A 21,888-nucleotide genomic window follows, 5' to 3' on the forward strand; every position below is an offset into this window, starting at 1 on the left:
AACCCGGGGGCCACTCTCCAGTATGGGTCTGTGGCCAAACCGGGCCATGCAAGCAGCATGGCGAACAAGAAGCTTCATCTGTGCATGCGCGGGATCTAGGTTGCATGTGAAACCGTCCCCCTTCCCTAGTCTGTGGAAGACAAGTTTTCTTTTGAAACCAGTCCTTGGTGCCAGAAAGGTTGGAGATTGCTATTCTACACTGTATGGGTCAAAGAAGCAGTCATAGAAAGTCTGGCTTTACATCTTCAGCATTCTGCTGATGCTAAAGGTTGAAGCCTCTTCCAGCTCTTCCAGAGCAAGAACTGAGGGTACGAATGAGGGGGATCTATGAAAGGACTGGAATATAAAACCTGCTTTTTTAATCAGAGGAAATAAGAGTAGAAGCAAAGGGGAAGTCACAGCTCTTTCACATTTCTGTTATCCATGTCACAATTTGATGCTTTCAAGTTGCATTGGAGATTACATCTCCCAGAATTCCTCAATGGGGAATCCCCCTATTGACCTGCACAATAGGACAGAGCATTTATAGGAGTCACATAAACAGTCAATTAGTTATCCAGAAAGAGAGAGGGAGAGTTTTCATGTGGTTTTGTTCGTTGAATGAATGCAATTGGCATTGTAGCATACCTACAAATAGGTCCTCTAGAGATGCATTATTCTGCAGTTGGTGAGAGAATGCTTTGTGAGTACAGACCACTGTCAGTATTCTGGTGCAAAGGAAGAACAGGACATAAACTTGACAGCATGCCTAGCAACTATTTCTCCTCCTTCATATTAAGTTATTCTGTGTCAGTGAAGGATGAGAGAAATGCATTTTCTAAGGCTGAGTAAATCTAACCTTAGGGAGTTTTATTAATCAGAAATAGGTAATACATTTAGTTGACAAGATCTAAATGTAAATTAAGGGTCTCTGAATACGCTATTAAGCATTTCATTCAGCAGCATACATTTTTTCTTGCTAGTTGATTTGCCATAAAACTAAAGAACCCACGAAAGGAGAAACAGGAAGAAAGGAAAGGAGCAGTAATTGGGAGGGGAATGAATCCGTAGCCATGGAGACTGTCCCTTGAAGGAAGTCTTCCTTTCACGAAGGATGATTTCTCTTGATGTTGCTTTTGCAAAGAGCTGACAGAAATCGTTCCATGAGGATGCTTTAACAAAAGATTCGGAAGCTTGTATAACCATGACAGCATATGTAAACATGTACTCAAAGTATGTTGTTTTTCAACAGACAGTGCCTTCCAATCTGGACTATAAGAACTAAATTGTAATCTAGTCCAGAGTATCCAGTTTTCAGCTGTGTACTCACTGACAAAATTTCTGTGCCCAGTAATGAAATCATAATGATAATTCTCTAGAAATGGACAGCTTGCCCATGTTGCTAGAACAATCATTGGAAACCAATGGCTCACAGGCCTATAGTGATCTGCACCAAAGTGTAATTCTACCCATCTCTAGAAACAACGGAAGATAAAGTAAAATTCTACTCTCTTTCTCCCAGTCCCATTACTCTATCCTCTTTTCCTCCTAGTCCTTATTGATAGTTCTGGCAAACAATATCAACAGTAATAAATATCATATTTTCATTGTGGGCAGAGTCCATGCTCAAAGAAATATTCCCCCCAACATGATTATATCTTTTCTTCTGTAGTTATGCAGGACCACACAAAAGGTAGGGAAACTGTGTGGGACCTATTTTCCCCTTTCTTCTGGCACCGAGAGTCTGCAAGACAGACAGATAGATGGATAGATGGATGGATAGGAAAGAAGGAAGGGAGGGAGGGAGGGAGGGAGGGAGGGAGGGAGGAAGGAATTTCCCAAACTGCAGACTCTTTCTCAATAAGTAGCTTGTCAATGACTGTTACAATTTTTCCATGCTTGGCCACATGAATCATACACTGTTATAATTGTCAGCAGGATCTTTTTGATATTAGAATCCAACGTGTGTGTGTGTGTGTGTGTGTGTGTGTGTTTAAAGTTGCTGTGATAACTGGACATCATGAAAGACTGGGATACTGAAAAGTACCTGCATGCATCTGAGGATTGTAAAAAAACCTCTTTTTTAAAAGGCAATCTTTCCCAGCCACATGGAATCCTTTAACTGGAAGACCAACATAACTGAAGGACACAAAGTTGTGGAAAACTATCAAAACAGATGTCCATACATTATGGTAGTCTTTGATTTTTAGCAGGTAATTTCAATTAATTACTATTGCTAAATTAATTTCCTTTTTGTAGTCACTTTTTTTTAAAAGGCTTATATATGAACAAATAACAGAATCTTCATATCTATTCTTCCACATAATAAAAAGTACCAGGTACAATCTTACTCTCCCCACCCAAATCCAGTAATGCTGATATCCAGAATACAGTTTGGGGTAAGATGCATTTATATCTCAGGCACTACATTTCTGTTTTTCACTGTTTTTGGCTGTCTGTATTTAAGGAGAAGCTTTGTAGATCAAACCATTCACATTAGGACCTCTTTTTTTGTAGCCTAACCTCTTTTGAAGAAATACTTAGCTTCTTGGGATAACCCTGCTTATTGGAAGTCAGGAGAAACACATATATTATTGCTGGTTGAAGCATCCCCCCTCTTCCATTTTATGAACACATACAATACAAAATAATACTTCTATAATGCAGAAAGAATTTGTCATTCCCTACTGAATACAATCTGAGTGTTGGAGAGCCAGCCCAATGCCCCTGGTCTTTGACACAGCACCATGCAACCACATCCATTGTGCGAAACAGCACATTCTTTCAGAGATAGGGAATATCTTGACAGCACAGAATAATTAGAAGTGTCTTTATATGCAAATCAGAGGGAAGAAGCTGAACAAAGAAAATCATTCACAAAAGAGTCGAGAAAAAGGAGCAAAAAGAAAGACAAAGTGGAATCATTTAGGAAATGAGTTCATTTTCCACTGGTTTGTTAGTGCTTTTTATAAAAAGAATGCAAATGGACTAATGGAAAAAAGCTACTGCAATAAAACCCAGGAGAATGCAAGTTTACAGTATTATCAACTCATAGTCACATTAGCCTTATCAACGTCTGCATGTTGCATTTGTGTTGCTAAACAACCACCTTCTGGGATTTTTATGCCCACCCATTCAAAATTTTGATAACTTCCTAAGATTGTTTTTTTAAAATATAAAAATTAATATTTCTTTGCAGATGGTTTTAAAGGACAGGATTAATAATTACCCCACAAAGGATAGGATAGGAATAAAGCTGGAAGGGACCTTGGAGGTCTTCTAGTTCAGCCCTCTGCTCAAGAAGGAGAACCTATACTATTTCAGACAAGTAGCTGTCTAGTTTTTTCTTAAAAACTTCCAGTGATGGAGCACCCACAATTTCTGAAAGCAAGCTGTTCCATTGGTTAATTGTCCTCACTGTTAGGAAGTTTCTCCTTAATTCCAGGTTGCTTCTCTCTTTGATTATTCCAACTATTGTTTCTTGTCCTGCCCTCTGGTGCTTTGTAGAATCATTTGATCCCCTCTTCTTTGTGACAGCCCTTCAAATACTGGAATGCTGCTATCATGTCATCCCTAATTCTTTTCTTCTTTAGACTAGCCAAACCCAAACCCCACAGCCGTTTCTTCATATCTTTTAGTCTCCAGGCCTTTGACCATCTTAGCTGCTCTTCTCTGAGCTTTTTCCAAGGTCTCAACATCTTTTTTGTAGCATGGTGACCAAAATTGTTTGCAGTATTTCCAGGTGTGGTCTTACTAGAGTTTTATAAAGCAGCATACTTCACACGATCTTGATTCTATGCCTCTGTTTATACAACCCAGGGTTGTATTGGCTTTTTTGGCTGTTGCTGCGCACTACTGGCTCATATTCAAGTGATCATCCACTAGGGGTCCAAGGTCCCTACTGTTTTTGAGGCAGGTCTCGCCTAATCTGTACTTATACAGAGTTTGTACAGTCCATGATTATCATAACATACCATTCAACATATCTAGGCTTGATATAAAATTATGTGACCTAAAGTTGATGTCATGGGACTTGATACTGCTACATCTACAGATTAGAGCCTCTTTGTTAGAGCCATGATTTTCTTTGTCCTATTTTACTCCTTTGCTGTCCTATTTTGCCTTCTCTCCTTCTTCAATTAGCAGTATATGGTTTATAACTCTAAGATGAATAAATTTCAGAGAAGACCAAGAAATAAATCAGATATGTGGGAAAGAATATAGAAGCTAGAGGAACCAGATTTAAACGGCAGAACCTCTAGCAGTTCCTGAAACAATAGCTATGTTTGGAACTCTATATTTTATTGTGGAATGGAGAGCAATATCAAAAACAAAAGTAATGATCTTCACCTAAAATGTTTGTCAGTCGTACTTACTGTCATAAAATAGACAAAACCAGCATGAAACAAATTTGGACTTAAATATCTAAGAATAACTTTTCAATTTTTCCTGTTTTAGATTGAGATATTAAAAGCTATCATAAACTGGACTCATTGGATTGTCAACTCAATCTTGCATTTTGCAGACAGTGGAGGCAGCAACTATGTTCCCGCAGGTATGAATATCTTGAGAATTAAAATAATTAGTTTTGGCTCTCAAATAGAACTCAGTCCTAAAGATTGATTGTCTCAAAATTTGCCAAGTCAGTCTTTTATTTGGAATTAAGCCTTTCTTCTATAGGGGCTCAAATGTAACTATATATATATATATAGTTAGTTAGTTAGTTAGTTAGTTAGTTAGTTAGTTAGTTAGTTAGTTAGTTAGTTGGTGGAAAATGCATTGAAATCAACAACTTATCTAAGCAGCCTCATAGTGACAAATGACTCTCTCCTCATCATTTTCTGTAGGTTTCATGTGGTGGCATATCTTTTATCCCCAAAAATTACCAAACACATAGAATCTGTCTCTTTGGTGAGATTTAACTCTCTGCCTTTTAAGGTATCTGAGAGAAACACATGATCTAATCCAGAATCAATTATTCCTTCGTCAATTGGGAGTTATTGAATTTATTATCTACGTTTTATTGTGCTGCCCTTTTTATGTAGTGTAGTGTATAGATTTATTAACTCCCCTGTTGTTAGGCTGTTCTGGTCTTATGAGGAGGAAACTTACCTCGCTGAGATGTTCTTTGAAACATCAAGCTAAATAAACTTATAACTATGGCCATTATGAGAATAGATTTTTTAAAGTGTTACATATTGTTACAAATACCTTGTGTGCTTATTTTCCTCAAAAAAAGGAATAAGAAGAATCAATAGCAAATGTTCTGTTTTATTTAGTTTTCTATTTTTATTTTGCTTATGTTTATATTTTCTCTATGCCATATAACATTTTTATCTTTCTAATTGCTTTATTTCTTTCATCTCTATAGCTTCGTTATTATTTGGTCTCAGAGTGTAAATAAAATTATTTCTCATTATTATGATTACATTTTGTCAGTCTAAGCTCCCAATTTGGAGTTTTCCCCTTACTTTACCTTATTTGCCGGAACTTTTCTGCTGATTTTACTTTATTTCCCAATCTTTCTACTCTTTGTTTCCAAACTATCTCACTGCGGTTTGTCTCAGGGCTCCCTATTTCTGATCCTGCTTCCTGGACCTCTCAACCTCCTGCCTTCTATGTCTTATGCTTTTGATTACTCAGTCAGCTCGTATCAAGCTGTTCTGTTCTGTACAAACACTGGCTACTGAATATTGATCTGGACAAAGCAGGACAGTAAAGTTCTGTGACTGAAAATAGAATTACCATACAACTTCTGAAGTTTGAACAGCTTATACTTGTGCCTCTGTCTGGATCTTTCATTCTTCAGGAAAAGTTGGCCAAACTGCATTATCTTTCCCCATTACCTCCTTTGAGAAAATACGGTTGCCATCATCTCTCTACGTATTGAAATTTCAGGTGTATACATGCTTTCTCATACTGGTAGCAACCGGCATCATAAACATTGTGCAATAAAAAATCAGAGGGAACAAAATGCAGTGCAGAATCCAAAAGAAGATAAAGCCTGGTGGGGCCATGTATAGCTAGATCCAAATGAATACATTTTGCAATTGACATGCACAAAAGGGTTTTACAATAGGCTGAATGTATTCATCAGTTGCTTCTTTTGAAGAGATGTCAAGCAAAACTTTGTTCCTTTTAATAAGACATTTAAGCATTTCTAAAACAACCATCCACAACAGATTCATGGCTGGCCTCTCACTAGAGTTATAAATATTATTTCAGAAACTGGAAAATAAAAATAACCCTTAGGCCCTAAGTGATTTGGATTAGACAGTACTTGTAGGGCATATTCATTTTCCATGTAGGCATTTAGATAAAAACCAATACTAAGTTTTAAATAGAAGAGGCATTTTTCATCCTCTTCTTTAAACTTCCGGTTTATTTTCAAATGGACTCATTCCTGTTCATATATTTAAAAACATCTACTACTGAGCGAATGTATTAGCTTTTATAAAAAAGAAAAAAGAATAGATAAAAACAAGGGAAGGTAAATAGATTGTATAAGAACAGGACTTACTGAAGAAGAATCAAGATGGATTTTTTCCCCAAAGGTTAGATCTATCTCATTAGCAGTTTAGGATTCTTTAAAAACGCTAACAATCATATGTAAACAGTACAGCAGTAGATTGCACTTGCATATTCAAAAGGTTTTTGATGAAGTCCCTCATAAAAGGTAGCTTGAGCAAAATCAACAGTCAAGAGATCAATGGACATATCTCATCACCTGACTCTTGGGTAAAGAACAAAGTGTAGAAATAATTGCACACTTCTTATAATAGAGAGATATGCACAGTTAGGCTTTCTTAAGTTGCATTAGGGCAAACACATTTTAATAACTATATCAATGACTTGGAGTTAGGAATAAATAATAAGGTGTCCTAGTGTCATCACACAACTCTGAATACTAGAGAGAATTTCAAAAGGATCCCTCTAAACTATCTGAGAAGATGTGTCAGGTGCAAATAACCAGGAGCATTCGCTAAGTTCAAAGCACAGAGTTTATTATTGCTACCTATACACAAGAATCTGACCAACTAACAGTCAAAGCTAAATTATCACTAGATAAGGGTCAACGGAATTCACAAAAATATTGGCTGAGGCAATTAAGGGAGGCAGAGAAAGGAAGTGTTGGGAAAACTGGCAAATGAGGGGTTTATTAACCCAGAGAGGTGGAGGAAGCGGGGGATTAGGGGTTTTTTAGTAAAATGTTTTGTAAAGCTTTTAAGGGGTTCCAGGGAGCGGGGAGGGTTGGTTTGGCCCTGGGGTATGGATACAACCAGGCCAACATGTAGGGTCAAGACGGAAGGGAGGGTCAAGACGGAAGGTAGCGAAGCGGAGCGGGTGGGAGGAAATAACATCCCTATAAGGGGAATTCCAATCACGACGGTCGTAGGGAGGGGCAGGCGCGAGGACACCAGAAGAACGTATAGTCGGTTGGCAGACCGGGGCCACTGGATATGCCCGGTCGCTTGCACCAACCCCCGCAGACTAGGTGGACAGGATCAGCAGAGCCTGGGCCTTAGGCTGATGTTATGTAACGCGAGGTCCGTGGTTAACAAGGCCCCCCTCATCAGTGACTTGATCACAGAGGGGGAGCCGGACCTCGCAGGAATAGCGGAAACCTGGTTGGGCCCGGAGGGGGGGTTGCCCCTCAGGGAAATGTGCCCTCCAGGTTACCGTGTATTCCACCAGCCACGGGCCCAAGGTAGGGGTGGGGGGTAGCAATTATCATCCGGGACGATCTGGCACCGAGAGAATTCACTGTGTCGCAGACATCTGGTTGTGAGTCTCTGGGCGTAAAGTGGGGTCCAGGGAGTCAGTTGGGCCTGTTGATAGTATACCTGGCTCCCCGCCATACATCAACGGCCCTGCCCGAGCTCCTCGAGCGGATCGCGGAGATGGCGGTTGAGACCCCCAAACTACTAGTGATGGGGGATTTCAACCTGCCGTCAACGGGAAAGGCATCCGAGGTAGCCCGGGAATTCATGGCTTCCATGACAGCCATGGGTCTGACTCAAGTAATTCAGGACCCCACTCACGAGCGAGGCCACATTCTGGATCTTGTGTTTGTCTCCGACCAGTGGACGAGTGATCTGGGAAGAGGGCATTTAGTCATCACGCCCCTGTCATGGTCAGATCACTCACTTCTCCAGCTTGACTTCCCTGGTGCTACTCCCCACCGCGGGGAGGCGGAACCAGATTATCCCAGATGGTTCCGCCCCAAGCGCCTGATGGAACCGGATAGGTTCCAGGCTGAGCTTGGGCCATTTCCTGCTGACCTGTCCCGCTCCCGGGCTGAGGACCTGGTAGCCGCATGGAATAGTGCGGCTGCCGGTGCCTTGGACCGGGTGGCGCCTTTGTGGCCTCTCCGACGGCCACGATCGACCCGGGCCCCCTGGTTTAACGGGGAGCTAAGAGCGATGAAACGCCTTAGGAGACGCCTGGAGAGTAAGTGGAGATCCTCCCGCTCCGAAGCTGACCGAACACAGGTAAGAGCCTACATAAGGACCTACCTTGTGGCAATAAGAGTGGCCAAACGTCAGTATTGTGCCACTCTTATAGCGTCCGCAGAGAACCGCCCTGCTGCCCTGTTTCGGGTGACCCGCTCCCTTCTGTCACAGGAGCAGCGGGACCCCCCATTGCAGGGCAGGGCAGAGGAATTTGGAGAGTTCCTGCAGGATAAAATCGATCATATCCGGAGAGGTTGGACCCACTCCAGTGCTCCAGTGGGGACGTCCGAGACTAGTCTTGAGAGACCATGCTGGGAGGAGTTTGACCCTGTTGTCATCAAAGATTTGGACAGGTTGCGCGGGCGACTGCGGGCCACCACATGTTTACTGGACCCGTGTCCCTCCTGGTTGGTGCTGGCCTCCTGGGAGGGCTCACGAGGCTGGCTACTGGGGCTGGTGAACGCTTCGTTGGGGGAGGGCCGGATGCCGGCCGCCCTGAAAGAGGCGGTGGTCAGGCCCCTGCTCAAGAAGCCTTCTCTGGACCCAAAGGAACTAGCAAATTATCGTCCTGTCTCCAACCTTCCTTTTTTAGCAAAGGTTGTTGAGAGTGTGGTGGCTCAGCAGTTTCCGCGTCACCTGGAGGAAGATGATTATCTAGACCCGCGCCAGTCCGGCTTCCGACTCGGTCACAGCACGGAGACGGCCTTGGTCGCGTTGGTGGATGATCTCTGGAGGGCAAAGGATGAGGGTTGTTCCTCCATCCTTGTTCTATTAGATCTCTCGGCGGCCTTCGATACCATCGACCATGGTATCCTATTGCGCCGGCTGGAGGGGTTGGGGATTGGAGGCACCGTGCTACGGTGGTTCCACTCCTACCTCTCTGGCCGGACGCAATGTGTGTTGACGGGGGAGCAGAGGTCGACCGCAAGGCCCCTCATTTGTGGGGTCCCACAGGGGTCGATTCTCTCGCCTCTCTTGTTCAACATATATATGAAGCCGCTGGGCGAGATCATCCGTGGTTTTGGGGTGAGTTACCATCTGTACGCTGATGATACTCAGTTGTACATTTCCACCCCAAACCACCCCAACGAGGCTGTCGAAGTGATGACCCGATGTCTGGAAGCCGTACGGGTCTGGATGGATGACAGCAGGCTCAGGCTCAACCCCTCCAAGACAGAGTGGCTGTGGTTCCCGGCTTCCCGATTCAATCAGCATATTCCATCGCTGACCATCGGGGATGAGCAATTAGCCCCGGTGGAAGGGGCGCGCAACTTGGGCGTCCTCCTTGACGATCGGCTGACCTTAGAAGATCACGTGGCGACCGTGGCAAGGGGGGCGTTCCTCCAGGTTCGCCTCGTGCGCCAGTTGCGGCCCCTTTTGGACCGGGAGGCCTTGCGCACAGTCACTCACGCGCTGGTGACGTCCCGCCTGGACTACTGTAACGCTCTCTACATGGGGCTCCCCTTGAGGTGCGCCCGGAGACTGCAGTTGGTCCAGAATGCAGCCGCGCGGGTTATTATGGGGAGATCGAGATTCTCCCATATAACACCTATCCTGCGCGAGCTGCACTGGCTTCCTGTGGCATACCGGGTGCGCTTCAAGGTACTGGTTACCATCTTCAAAGCGCTCCATGGCACAGGGCCTAGTTACCTGCGGGATCGCGTCCTGCCCCATACATCCCTGCGACCCACTCGCTCACACAGGGAGGGGCTACTCCGGGTGCCGTCCTCTAGAGAGTGCCTGGGGACGGTGCCCAGGAGTAGGGCCTTCTCTGTGGTGGGCCCTACCCTTTGGAATGACCTCCCCCCAGACATCCGGACAACAACCGATCTTCGCTCCTTCCGTATGAAGCTGAAGACCTACCTGTTTTGTCAAGCCGGCCTGGCATAACGTTACTATCTTGCCACCCCAGGTCATTTTACAATGGGAAATTTTGTTTTTAATATTTTTGGGGTTTTAAACTTTGTAAGTATGCTTATTTATGGACTTATTTTTACCTCCTCTGCACGATTTTATGGTGCTATCTTGATTATTGCTCTGTACGTCGCCCCGAGTCCCTGTGGGGAGAGGGGGCGACTAATAAGTTCAATAAAATAAATAAATAAATAAATAATAAATAAGCCAGCAAACAGATTCCACTGAGGAAGGCAGGAGCTTGGCTTTGCCCTCCTTCACCTGTGAGATCTTTCCAGATTTTGTTTTGGATCAACCAAGATGTTTCAATTTTCTGAAATGGTGTATTTATTAGGGATTCAAAACACACACACACAATTTTCCATTTGGGCCACAGCCCTAAAAACATGAGCTAAATTAAATGGTAAAAGAATTCCCCACTAGCTAAATTACAAATTTAAGTCATATACATGAGATCATATTTATTATTATTAATTAATTAATTACCCCCCAAGTGACTACTAACACAAGTACGTTCTGATTTTGCAGTCATTGACACACAGCCCTAATCATTAAACAAAATAAGTACCTGGCACACTTTTGAATAAACGTTGGTATTTGCCTTTTTTCTCCTTATATAACAATATGTTAAAGAATAAATTGAAAATGTTGAAAATGTGCATTACCCCAAATAAATAATATGTTTACATTGCTTATTGCTATTTAGTGCTAAATAATTTTTTTTTTAATAAAAAGTTGATGTTTAATGTAGGCTCTAGCCTGGGAGATGTTCTGAAAAAAAACCCTGACAAAAAACCCCTTTATTAATTTACTATGAATTCTGCTCATTCACAACCAGCAAAGTCTTTTAAGGGAGGATGAGCTCCTGGTGTCACAGTGGAGTTAGGCAAAAACTAGTCTACACCCGCAGGGAGTTAATAAAGATTGGCTCTTCTAGTCGACTAGATATTACCAGTGACTTCCAGCAGTCTCATAATATACCGAATGACATAGTAAGACTGTCAGGCTCTCCTTGGATCGTTGTTGGGCCTAGGAGTTGGAGAAAAGAACGGAAGCAGAAGCAGGGATGCAGAGCTGGTTTGCTAGTTTGGTTACGGAAGCAGCCTCACAGACCAGCATTACCAAGCATTTTTCTAACCAACTCTAGATCCTTTGTCCACAAAACTGATGAACTAGAGCTATGGATGGCAGTGAATAAGCTCATTCGTGACTGCTGTGTGATGATCATCACAGAGACCTGGCTTCATCCACTTGTACCGGATGTGTCAATGGAGCTAACTAACCGCACCACACACCGCTTTGACAGAAACAGCAACTCTGTTGTAGCCACAATTATCCCAGTTCCAAAGAAAGCAGCCATAAATAGCCTGAATGACTATAGACAAACAGTAAGGGTTGGGTCCTTTACAACTTCCACACTGAAGCTCAGCACAGGCTCCCCTCAGGGCTGTGTGCTCAGCCCCTACCTGTACTCGCTGTATACATATGACTGCATATCCTCTGATCCATCCAATATCATAATAAAGTTTGCAGATGATACAATGGTGCTGGGTCTCATAACTGGTGGGGACAAATCAGCATACAGGGAAGAAGTCCAGAAGGTATCTGCATGGTGCTCAAGAAACAACTTACATCTAAATCCTAGTAAAACAAAGGAGATGGTGCTAGATTTCCAGAAGCACAGAGAGGAACCTGCCCCACTGCATATCGAGGGGGGCTGTGTGGAGAGGGTTTCCTCTTTTAAATTCTTGGGAGTACTTACTAGTCAAGATCTCACCTGGAAAAACAACACATCTCTGGTGATTGGAAAGGCCCAACAGAGACTTCATTTCCTTAGAGTCCTGCGAAAAAATCAGGTGGAACAACTGCTGATGACTTCTTTCTATCGGTCCACCATAGAAAGTGTCCTCACATATTGCGTTCAATATGGTATGCTGGTTGAACAGCTGTGGACAGGAAGGCACTACAGAGAGTGGTCAATTTGGCATAAGAAATCATTGGTTGCCCTCTGACACCACTGGATGACATCGCCAGCTCTTGCTGCTTTAGCAGAGTAAGGAAGATACTCAGAGATGATTCACACCCTGGTCAGTGTCTCTTTTTACTTCTATCATCAGGCAGAAGACATCAAAGTATAGCCAGTCGAACAAATAGGTTTAAAGATAGTTTCTATCCTTGAGCTGTCAGACTTTTAAATACAACCACAATTACTCCATGCACACGCTAGTGTTTTTTCTTTTTCTTTCTTTTTTTGTTTCTGCTATAATTTTGCACCAGTGAGGTTATAACTAATTTTATTGTATTTAAGTACAATGACAATAAAGATTATACTTATACTTATACAGTCAAAGACATTATCTGGCTTGGAAGATATCTGCAAAACTTGGCAAGCTGTCTCGGAGAGTCACAAACCAATTAAGTGAACTAATTGGCTCCTGCAAACTACACTCCCTTTTTGCTCCTCTTTTATTTCCTCTGGGAGGGGCCATTCATCATTAACCTGTGGCCTTACTGCCAAGTCGATCCCTGTTCTTTAGCTGTTCCCTTTGCCTGGCAACTCTGTGCATGCACACACTGGGAACAGGTTTCCAGCTGTTCATCTGCCTCACTGATGTCTGACTCTGAAGGCAGCTGATAACTGGCATACGGCTCTGGCCCCCTCTCTGCCTTCAACATAGAGCCCTCATCAGAGCCTTCCCCAGACTCCAGGAGTGGCCCATGTTCCTCCGTAACCTCCTCACTGTCCGAATCTGCTGCCAGCTCTGCTGGCTGGCCACAACAGATGTACAGCAGGGTTTGAAATCAATATGAAATAATGTTCTAGATTTAATGAGTGAGATTGGGGAAAATATATGGAAACGGTGAGCCTGGAAAACATCATTATTTGGCTCCCTGGCTCAAGGTGAGTTATACGTAATCTCTCTGAAGTCTACAACCTTCCCATGGTGTCAAAGAGGGATTTAAAAGGTTTTTGAGAGATTCTGAGCATCTGACAAAAGCTTGGGGAGCTACCAGTAATATAGAAATACTTTATGCAATAAATGTATGTTAGTCATCAGTTTAGCCAGAGTCCACATAAATCACAGTTGAAAAACAGCAGGCCAATTTTTTTCTCCCTCTTCTGTGATTGTGTCCCTCTTGAACAATTAAGCTGTTCACTGAAAATATCTGAATTGGCTTCTTTCCAGTAACACAGGGGAGAGGATACGAAAGGAATATTACCCTGAGTTTGTTGATGGAAAACAGAAAGAGGAAATATATTTACTACTGTCTTTCAACAAAATGAAAAGGGTTATTTCAGTTAGCCTGTTGTTCTTCTGAGATAATTTCCCATCTGCATCAGAGAAACAACTAAAATAACTTTTATGAAAGTTAAAATAGAAACTGCCCTATAAAGAAAGTTTTTGAAAATGTTATTTCTTGTACACTTGTAAAAGGGGAATATCATTATTTGATCATATGATTAGATGCATGACTGTAACAGTATATAGGAATGATATGGGCGCCTGGACAAAGAGATGCTGCCAAGAAATGGTTCAATAAGAGATAGCGTAGCCCTCAGATGGATAATGGGAAGGGCAAGAGGCTCAGAAGAAGCCCTCCATAATTTCTCAGGCTGTAAGGGAGGCAGGGAAAGAATTCTACTTTTAGAGGTGCAGATTAATTCCACTCTTGCAGAGCAAGCTGGATAGGAAACAGGAAGGCTGTTTCCTATTTAGTTTACCTTGGATCTTTTGATGTGACAAATGGTGCAAACCAAAGTTTAATTTAAGGCCTTTTATGGCTCGCTTTATGGAACTGTCTCTTGCTCCTTGATTCTACCCATTTTCTCTGGTTTGGCAGGAAGGGCATACCCCAGATCCCAGCCAGATATGCTGGCTGCCAGGGCCTAAGTGGGCAGCCTTTTTGTCATGGCAACCTGCTTTCTGGAATATCATCCCTCCAGAGATTAGGTTGGCCCCATCTTTGTTGGTCTTTCATAAGGAGTGGGTCTGGAGCCCTGGATGTGAGATGGATCTAGTTTCTTGGTTATGTTGAATGGTTTATTGTGGCTTTTATTATTTATTTTTCCAGCAGCTATGCATTTTACATTTTTGTATATGCTTCTTTATTATTATTTTTAATATTGCTAGCTGCCAAAGTCATGTGTTTGAGATGGCTGACTGTATAAACCTAATAAATAAATAATCTTTAGATTTTCTTCAACCAGAAACTATTCTATTATGCCAAGCTTGTCTTAAGAAGATGAGTTTCTTTCCCAGAGGATGATTGAACCTGAGTTTCTCTCTGACTGGGTACCACAAAATTGGGATATATCTTCTTATTTCCGCTGATCATTCTAACTCCTCTTGCAATTTGCCTTTCTCTTTGTCCTGATTTATAGTACTACTTCTTACTTTTCTTTTTCCCATACCCTAGCTTTCCTTTACTGTTGCTCTTTTCTCCCCACTCTTTCTTCTAGTATTCACTTGTTTTTCTTAATATGGCCCTTCATATTCCCAACATATGGATTTGTCAGTGGACTCACAGAGACTCCTCATGAATGAACTTTAGAAAACCATCATATGTCATAAGTCTACCAAAGTCATTTAATTAGAAGAGCGTTATTGCAAAAATGGCTCAAAATAAAAAAAAATCCACTATGTGAAAATTCCGAATTGCCTATCACCGACAGAAAGGACGACCCATCCAAATTTTATAGATTTGAACAAAATGCTAAGATATAGAAACTTAATTGATAGACAGGGAAATTTAAAAACAATTGAAGAATTGGCAGAACAGAACATGAAAGTTGATTGGCTAACTTACCTTCAAATCAAAGCGAAATACAATAAAGATACCAAATTATATGACATTGAAACAGAACCACACGAATTGGATAAAATTATTCAAAGCTCAGATAGAAAGATGATAGGGAAAATATATAAATTTCTCCTGAAGTATAAAATGGAAGAGGTAATTGTGAAAGAACAAATGATAAAATGGGCACAGAACTTTGGCTATAATATTGAATTAGACAAATGGGAAAAATTTTGGGGAACAAACTTAAAAATGACATTATCAGTTGCATACAAGGAAAACCAGTACAAAATGTTTTATAGATGGCACCTGGCACCAACAAGGTTAGCTAAAATCTCAACAAATACCTCCCTAAAATGTTGGAAATGCAAATCGATACACGGAACATATTACCATTTATGGTGGACCTGTGAGGAGGCTAAAATTTTTTGGAAAAAGATCAAAAATTGGCTGGAGGCAATAACGGGGGTTAAAATAGAATGGAAACCTGAAATCTTTTTATTAGGAATAATGTCTGCAAAATACAAAAAAGAAATCCAGTATTTAATACTGCATATAATTATGGCAGCAAGGATTGCTTTTGCCCAGAAATGGAAAAACAAACTAACTCCAAGCGAAGATGAAATAATAAGAAAGGTTATGGACTGTGCTGAAATGGACAAATTAACTAAAGAAATTCAGGGAAAAGAAGAATCAGAATTCTATCAGATATGGGATAAATGGTATAGGTGGATGGAGGAAAGAAACAAGAATCAATGAAGGAATATAACAAAACTCAAAAATAATAGTTATGAGTAAAATAAGAGAGTTATGAATGGTGAAATCCAAATGAAATACAATAGAAGGGGAAATAATATAAGGTGAGCGGTATCGATTGATAATTGCTGTTAGAAAGACAGGAAGCTCCTATTTGTATTGCATTATGTAAATGTGTTGTACGTCTAAGTTTTGTGTGTGTGTATTTTACATGTTTGTTAATAAAATTGAAAAATTGAAAAAAAATAGAAAACCATCATATGTCATAAGTCTACCCCGCCCTAAAGTGCCCAGAGGAAAATATGAGAACCGTTATTCCTGGTGAATTCTGACGACCACTGGACTTGCGGAGAGCTTGAAACAATTGCTTTTATTCGATGACTCCATTGAAGCAGAGTAATGAATCAAAGGACAGATGAGATTTCAAAGAATGTTGTAGATTTCTGAACCATGACAGTTTCTCTGGCATTATTACAGGTAATGCAATGCTGCAACTTTATTTGTTTATATCGAGAATGCTATCAGTGAGGACTGAATCACATGATGGGCATTCTGATGTTGGCCAGCCATTCAATGCAATTTATCACTTTAATAAATTCTCTGCCTCTCACAGCTCTTCTAGTTGGCAAGCTAACATTACTATGGGCTTCATTCACTTTCTCAGGACTTATAACACCTAGTAAAACACCTGGGAAATATTCTTCCATACAGATGTTCTCAGATCAATATGATTTAGTTCTCTTGAACATAGCGAAATTTTCTTATACTGCCTATACATTTAGATTTGATTGCCCACCATTGAACCCACCACCAATTCTGTCTTGTCTAGTCTAGTCTAGTCTAATCTAGTCTAGTCATCTAGTCTAATCTAGGCTGGTCTATTTTTTATTTTCAATATATTTTATTGGTAACTCTGATCTGTGACTGTAATAAAATTCTCACTTACCCACTCATTCCTGGAATATCATATTCCTGTACTAGTGTTGCCAAATGGAAGTTCATCTTAGCTTTCAGGACTCAAAATATCTGCTCCACACCAAACACCAATCAGTCCAGAATACATGCTTACCTCAAACCTTTTAAACTCTGTATGACTGGGGCAGCTCTGATGTGTCAACAATGAGCATTGTAGTTACCAGGCCAACACTTATTGCACGTACTGCCTGAAACCTATGCTAAAGGAAACATCCCTTGTACAGTTTAGGTATTTTGGATGACAGTATTGGTAAATTAAATATTTGATTAGTAAATCAGATATTTTACCTATATAAATCTGTTTCAAGAGTATATGCACTGATATGGTTGGTTATCCCAAAATAAGTTATGATTTGTGATAGAAGGTGGTGTAATCTCATATTAGCTGCTCATAAACATGTATCAAGTGAGAAAGAAAAAAAAACTAAGCTAAAGGAAACATCCCTTGTACAGTTTAGGTATTTTGGATGACAGTAAATCAAATATAGAAGGTTTCTAAGAAAAAGCATCTGGTCAAAGCTCCTGAAATAAAAGAATTTGAGGTAGAGGAAGAGAGGACTTGCTCTGTCATTGCATGATAGAAACCAAGCAAGATTTCTAAACTTTACTTTGATTCCAGTTTCTACTGAGACAGAATCAGTGGAATTCAGAGCCAAGAAATACTTAAAATCAATTGTATGAGAATAATAAATTCTTTGTTAGATGAACAGACTTCTGCAAAGTGACAGAAGGCTTATTATATAAGACACTGCATGGATATTCCCATTATTAGGAATAAGATTTTACCTATATAAATCTATTTCAAGAGTACATGCACTGATATTATGGTTGTTTATCCCAAAATAAGTTATGGTTTGTGATAGAAGATGGTATAAGCTCAGGTTGGCTGCTCATAAATATATACCAGATGAGACAGAAAAAAAACCCCTGTTAAATACAAACAAAACTGCTGCTGAATCATCTAAAGGTATCTGAAATGGGCACCTCACACTTGCATATGGCCCAAATAGCATGTTAAGCATTTATTTTATAAGCCTTGATACAGAATTACATTAATTAGTTGTAAAACTGCTGTGGCATGCTAAACATATAATCTTTTAATGATACAACTTTTTTTGCCTGCTCTAAGCAGGCAAATAGAGTTGTGTTTGATTAAAAAGAAGCCCTTGCCTTGGTGAATGATTTAGAGATAAATACTCCATGTTTAAGACTCCAGAAACTCATATGCCCCATGGGGAATATTTTAAAATATTCCAAGGCCATCCATAAACTCCTAAGCTAATGGCTTAATTATGAAAGCATATGTGCAAGGGTAATCCTTCAAGAACAATTTCTCACAAACTTTTAAAGTTTTGGCCCACTTTTTCTGGACAGCCACTTTCCTCATAGCTTGCTTATTTGTTATGATGTTGTATACTACTGTGTCATCCTGTTTCTGTTGCCTGATCAAGTAATTAATAGAGAATATTTCCAGTGATGTTATCTAGCCTGGCAATGATACAAATGCAGGAAAACAACGAAGCTCAGAGAATATTAAGGATCCAACAATTAAACTCTAAGCTGCTATATTCTCTAGTATGAGAATATTTCCAGCAGGCCATAAATCTAGACCCAACTGAATACCGCAGATGATAAGAGGGTCTTTCCCATGCAAGGTCAAATTTGCTATGCCAACTTTCCTTATACTCTCAAGATAGCAAAGTTACACTAATGCTACAGCTTTAATCAATACTCATCCTTCTGATTTCTGTCCAAATAGACCTAGCTTTACCATGGTGTCCTATCCAGCTTGGTATCCCAGTCAAGCCAATGTGGATGAAGGTCCTTCAAAACGATCAAATCCAACCCTCTTGATATCCTGTCACTCTCAAACATCAGAGGGAGCACTCCACAAGAGCATGGCCTTGGGTACATTTGAACATCATGCCAAACTTGATGTTCCAGAAAAGCAACAGAAACATAATGTTTTACTGCTTATAGTTTTGGAAAGCTTTTATTTTTTTTAAAGTTGAAGGAGAAACATTTTGCATGAATGCAGAACAATTTGGGCTCTATGCTGAACAATTTTGATGCTGCTTTGCTGTTTTTCATTCTTAAAAAAGACTCAGGTTGAATACTTAAAAAATATAGTGCAGTGCTTGAAGGTAACCTGTTAAATCTGGGAGTAATTAATGACCTCTAAATACTCTACCATTCCTATTTTTTATTGTAGTCTGCCAAAAATAAAGAAGCAGATGCAGATATGTCACATGTTTCCATTTTAACCCATGGATAAAACATTTTCCGAGTGAATTTTAAATTTCTAACGGCTCGAATAATTTTGCCTCAACTCTCTTATCACACAATCATATCCAATAATTCCCTCTTTCAGTACCAATTCAAACTGAGTCACCTATGCTGATTTGCTTAGGTCTAATTACCATACAACAAAATTTATTTCATTTTGAATGTCTTTTGTATATGAATAAATGTCAAAGGATAAATCATTTAGAGGACCTATAAAAACTTAAATGATGTAGGCATATATAAAGACAATATCTGGAGGGCAAGAGTTGGTTTTCAAATAAACAAATAGATATACCTGTTGGAAAGAAGTCATTCATTTTCTTCTTGTAAATTTTGTAGTCAACTTCCAAAAATACACAAAAAATGACACGGTCCATCTGAAGAGGAAAAAAAGAGATTAACTTAACAAGGTGTTATTTTTGCCTTTAAATAACATCAATCATCATCATCAATAAATGAAACACTTGGTTATAACTTTTGATGGATACGATTGCATATGTTCATACCATAGCAGTACAGACGTCCCAAACCGCAAACAAAGATTTATTGTTTGGGTCAAAGGGATCATTTCAAGTAGCAGTATGAAATTTAGGGAGCTGTTTTTTCATTTATGCTAACTCTGTATGCAATACTGGAAACATCTGTTTCTGGAAGCGCCATGTACACTGATTAAATAAATAAGTGAAAAGAAACTTGCCTTCATAAGGCCAATTCCATGTAAAGTTCCTTTTCAACAGATAGCTGATTAGGCAATCCACCTTGAACATTTTGGCTCCAATATTAATCTACCTGCTTATCATAATTTTAAAATGCATGGATGGGTCCTAAAACAGCTGCCTCTCAGGGATTTGGGTTAAAGAAATGGAACCTCCATTCAAGGTCACTGGAGATGTTTCTGCAGGACTGTTTACTATTCTGGAGAGACTTTTGAAAACCTTCTCTGCTGTCTTTAATTATCTAAGCCTACCTGCTTTTAAACTGGTGATGGTTAAACAAAATCAAAAAGAGCAGAGTAAGACAGCCAGATGGCAGCCAGAATAAGTAGTAAATAAAACAGTTCATAAAGAGGAAATTCTCAAGTAAAGCCAAGCATGTAAAAAAAGCACAAACTGTATACAATAATTAGCTCTTAAGAAGAGTATTTTGGCGAGCAATTCTGTGTCAAAAAGTTTTACTCAAAGGATTTACAGAAAAATAAAGGAGAGGATCAAATTAAACTGTATTTACCTATTAAATGTTTAAACCACTGGTTACCAGAGTTAATAAACATTAAATATTACGTCAAAGCCATAATCAATTAAAAGACTGCTTTCGAATGGTTCTGATTGACTGAATGAATGATTGATTGAATGAGGGGACAGCTATTTGTCTGGATTTGTTCAGCATCTCCTACTTAAGCAGGGGGTTGGACTAGAAGACCTCTAAGGTCCCTAGCAACTCTGTTATTCTGCATACAAGGAGGTTAATTATTTCAATTTGATGGACAATTCTAGAGAAGGCTTGAATGTAATTCCACCCATCTGAAGATGAACTTCTTCAGAGGATCTGAATGAATGGAGTTAGGAAAGAGCCAAGCTTTAAAGGTATTTCATTCAGATATGCACTCACAATCAATGTGATGCTTTCAAAATAGGTGCAAAGTATTCTTTTTTGGGGGGGTGGGGGGCTCACATAGATCAATCTGGTTGCTGAATGTCACACTAAGTGAATTTTCTAGATAAGATACAAATGTAGGTTCACAGAGAGCATATTCCTGTAGGTAACAATAGAAGCTAGCAGATGTACACAAATGTTTTTCATGACATGTTGCTTCACTCTGAGAAACTTGAGATCAAATTTTAGAAGTATTTCTAGGTTATTTTGGGGAAGTGAAACCCCATCTAGAAACCCCTTGTATCACTTTTCTATAATAATATCTCCCTCCCACTGAACATTTCCAACTTGCAATATTTAGCCTCAATTTATTCTCTTCATTAGCTGACATGCAGGGAAGTTGCATCGCCATGGAGACCATTTTTTTAAAAAAAGAGACTTGGGCTCTTCACACACACAAAAAGATGACAATATCCTGTTATGTAGTCACCTTATAGGGGAGATGAAAATATAAAATATTTTGAAAATATAAAATAAAATAATGAATAAATGCACATGGTAGTTTATATTTATAACCTTGTAATTGAGGGTGCTATTGGTCATTATGTATCAATAATTGTTTTATGTTGGTCTTTGACTATAATAAATATTTGATTTTGATTTGATAATAATTGTGCTATTGCAAAAGGACTGGAATATTGGTTGACACTTTAGATATGACCTTGTAGCAGATGCACCTTGGCTTAACTACCATAACTGAGCTTGGAATTTGGGTCAAAAGTCACTGGGATTTGTTAAGAGGGTCACCATGTTTTATTTTATGAGTTAAATGGGGTCTTTCCACCACTCCAGAAAAGTTTTTAAAAGTCCATCAGAAATAGAAATAACATTCAGCAGGATTGCACGTCCCAAGGGGGATGAACCTGGGTTAATCCCTTTCAGTTCAGTGAGTAAGTGTATTGTGTGGTTCTTAAGCAAATCCAACATATCCAATTGACATTTTTCCACTGTTTCTGCTGGGATTGCAAATCAGACTCACATGGCTATGGGACACTACTAGTAGTAAATGTGCCCAAATGCAATAATGTGACTTTGACGGATGGTGGGCAGCTGTTGTAACTTTAAGGACAGG

General features: G+C 40.1%; 1 protein-coding gene across 2 annotated transcripts in view; it reads right to left on the bottom strand.

The window, feature by feature from the left end:
- Window positions 1-21,888, bottom strand: part of MACROD2 (mono-ADP ribosylhydrolase 2) — a 1,131,713-nt gene that overhangs the window by 149,055 nt on the left and 960,770 nt on the right. For both annotated transcript variants that reach the window (XM_081941614.1, XM_081941613.1), the window contains exon 9: window positions 19,459-19,540. In XM_081941614.1, the coding sequence (XP_081797740.1) occupies window positions 19,459-19,540 (82 nt within the window). The remainder of the gene's footprint in view (window positions 1-19,458; window positions 19,541-21,888) is intronic.

This window comes from Natrix helvetica (assembly GCF_964273705.1).
Source record: "Natrix helvetica genome assembly, chromosome: 2".
Lineage (NCBI taxonomy): Eukaryota > Metazoa > Chordata > Lepidosauria > Squamata > Natricidae > Natrix > Natrix helvetica.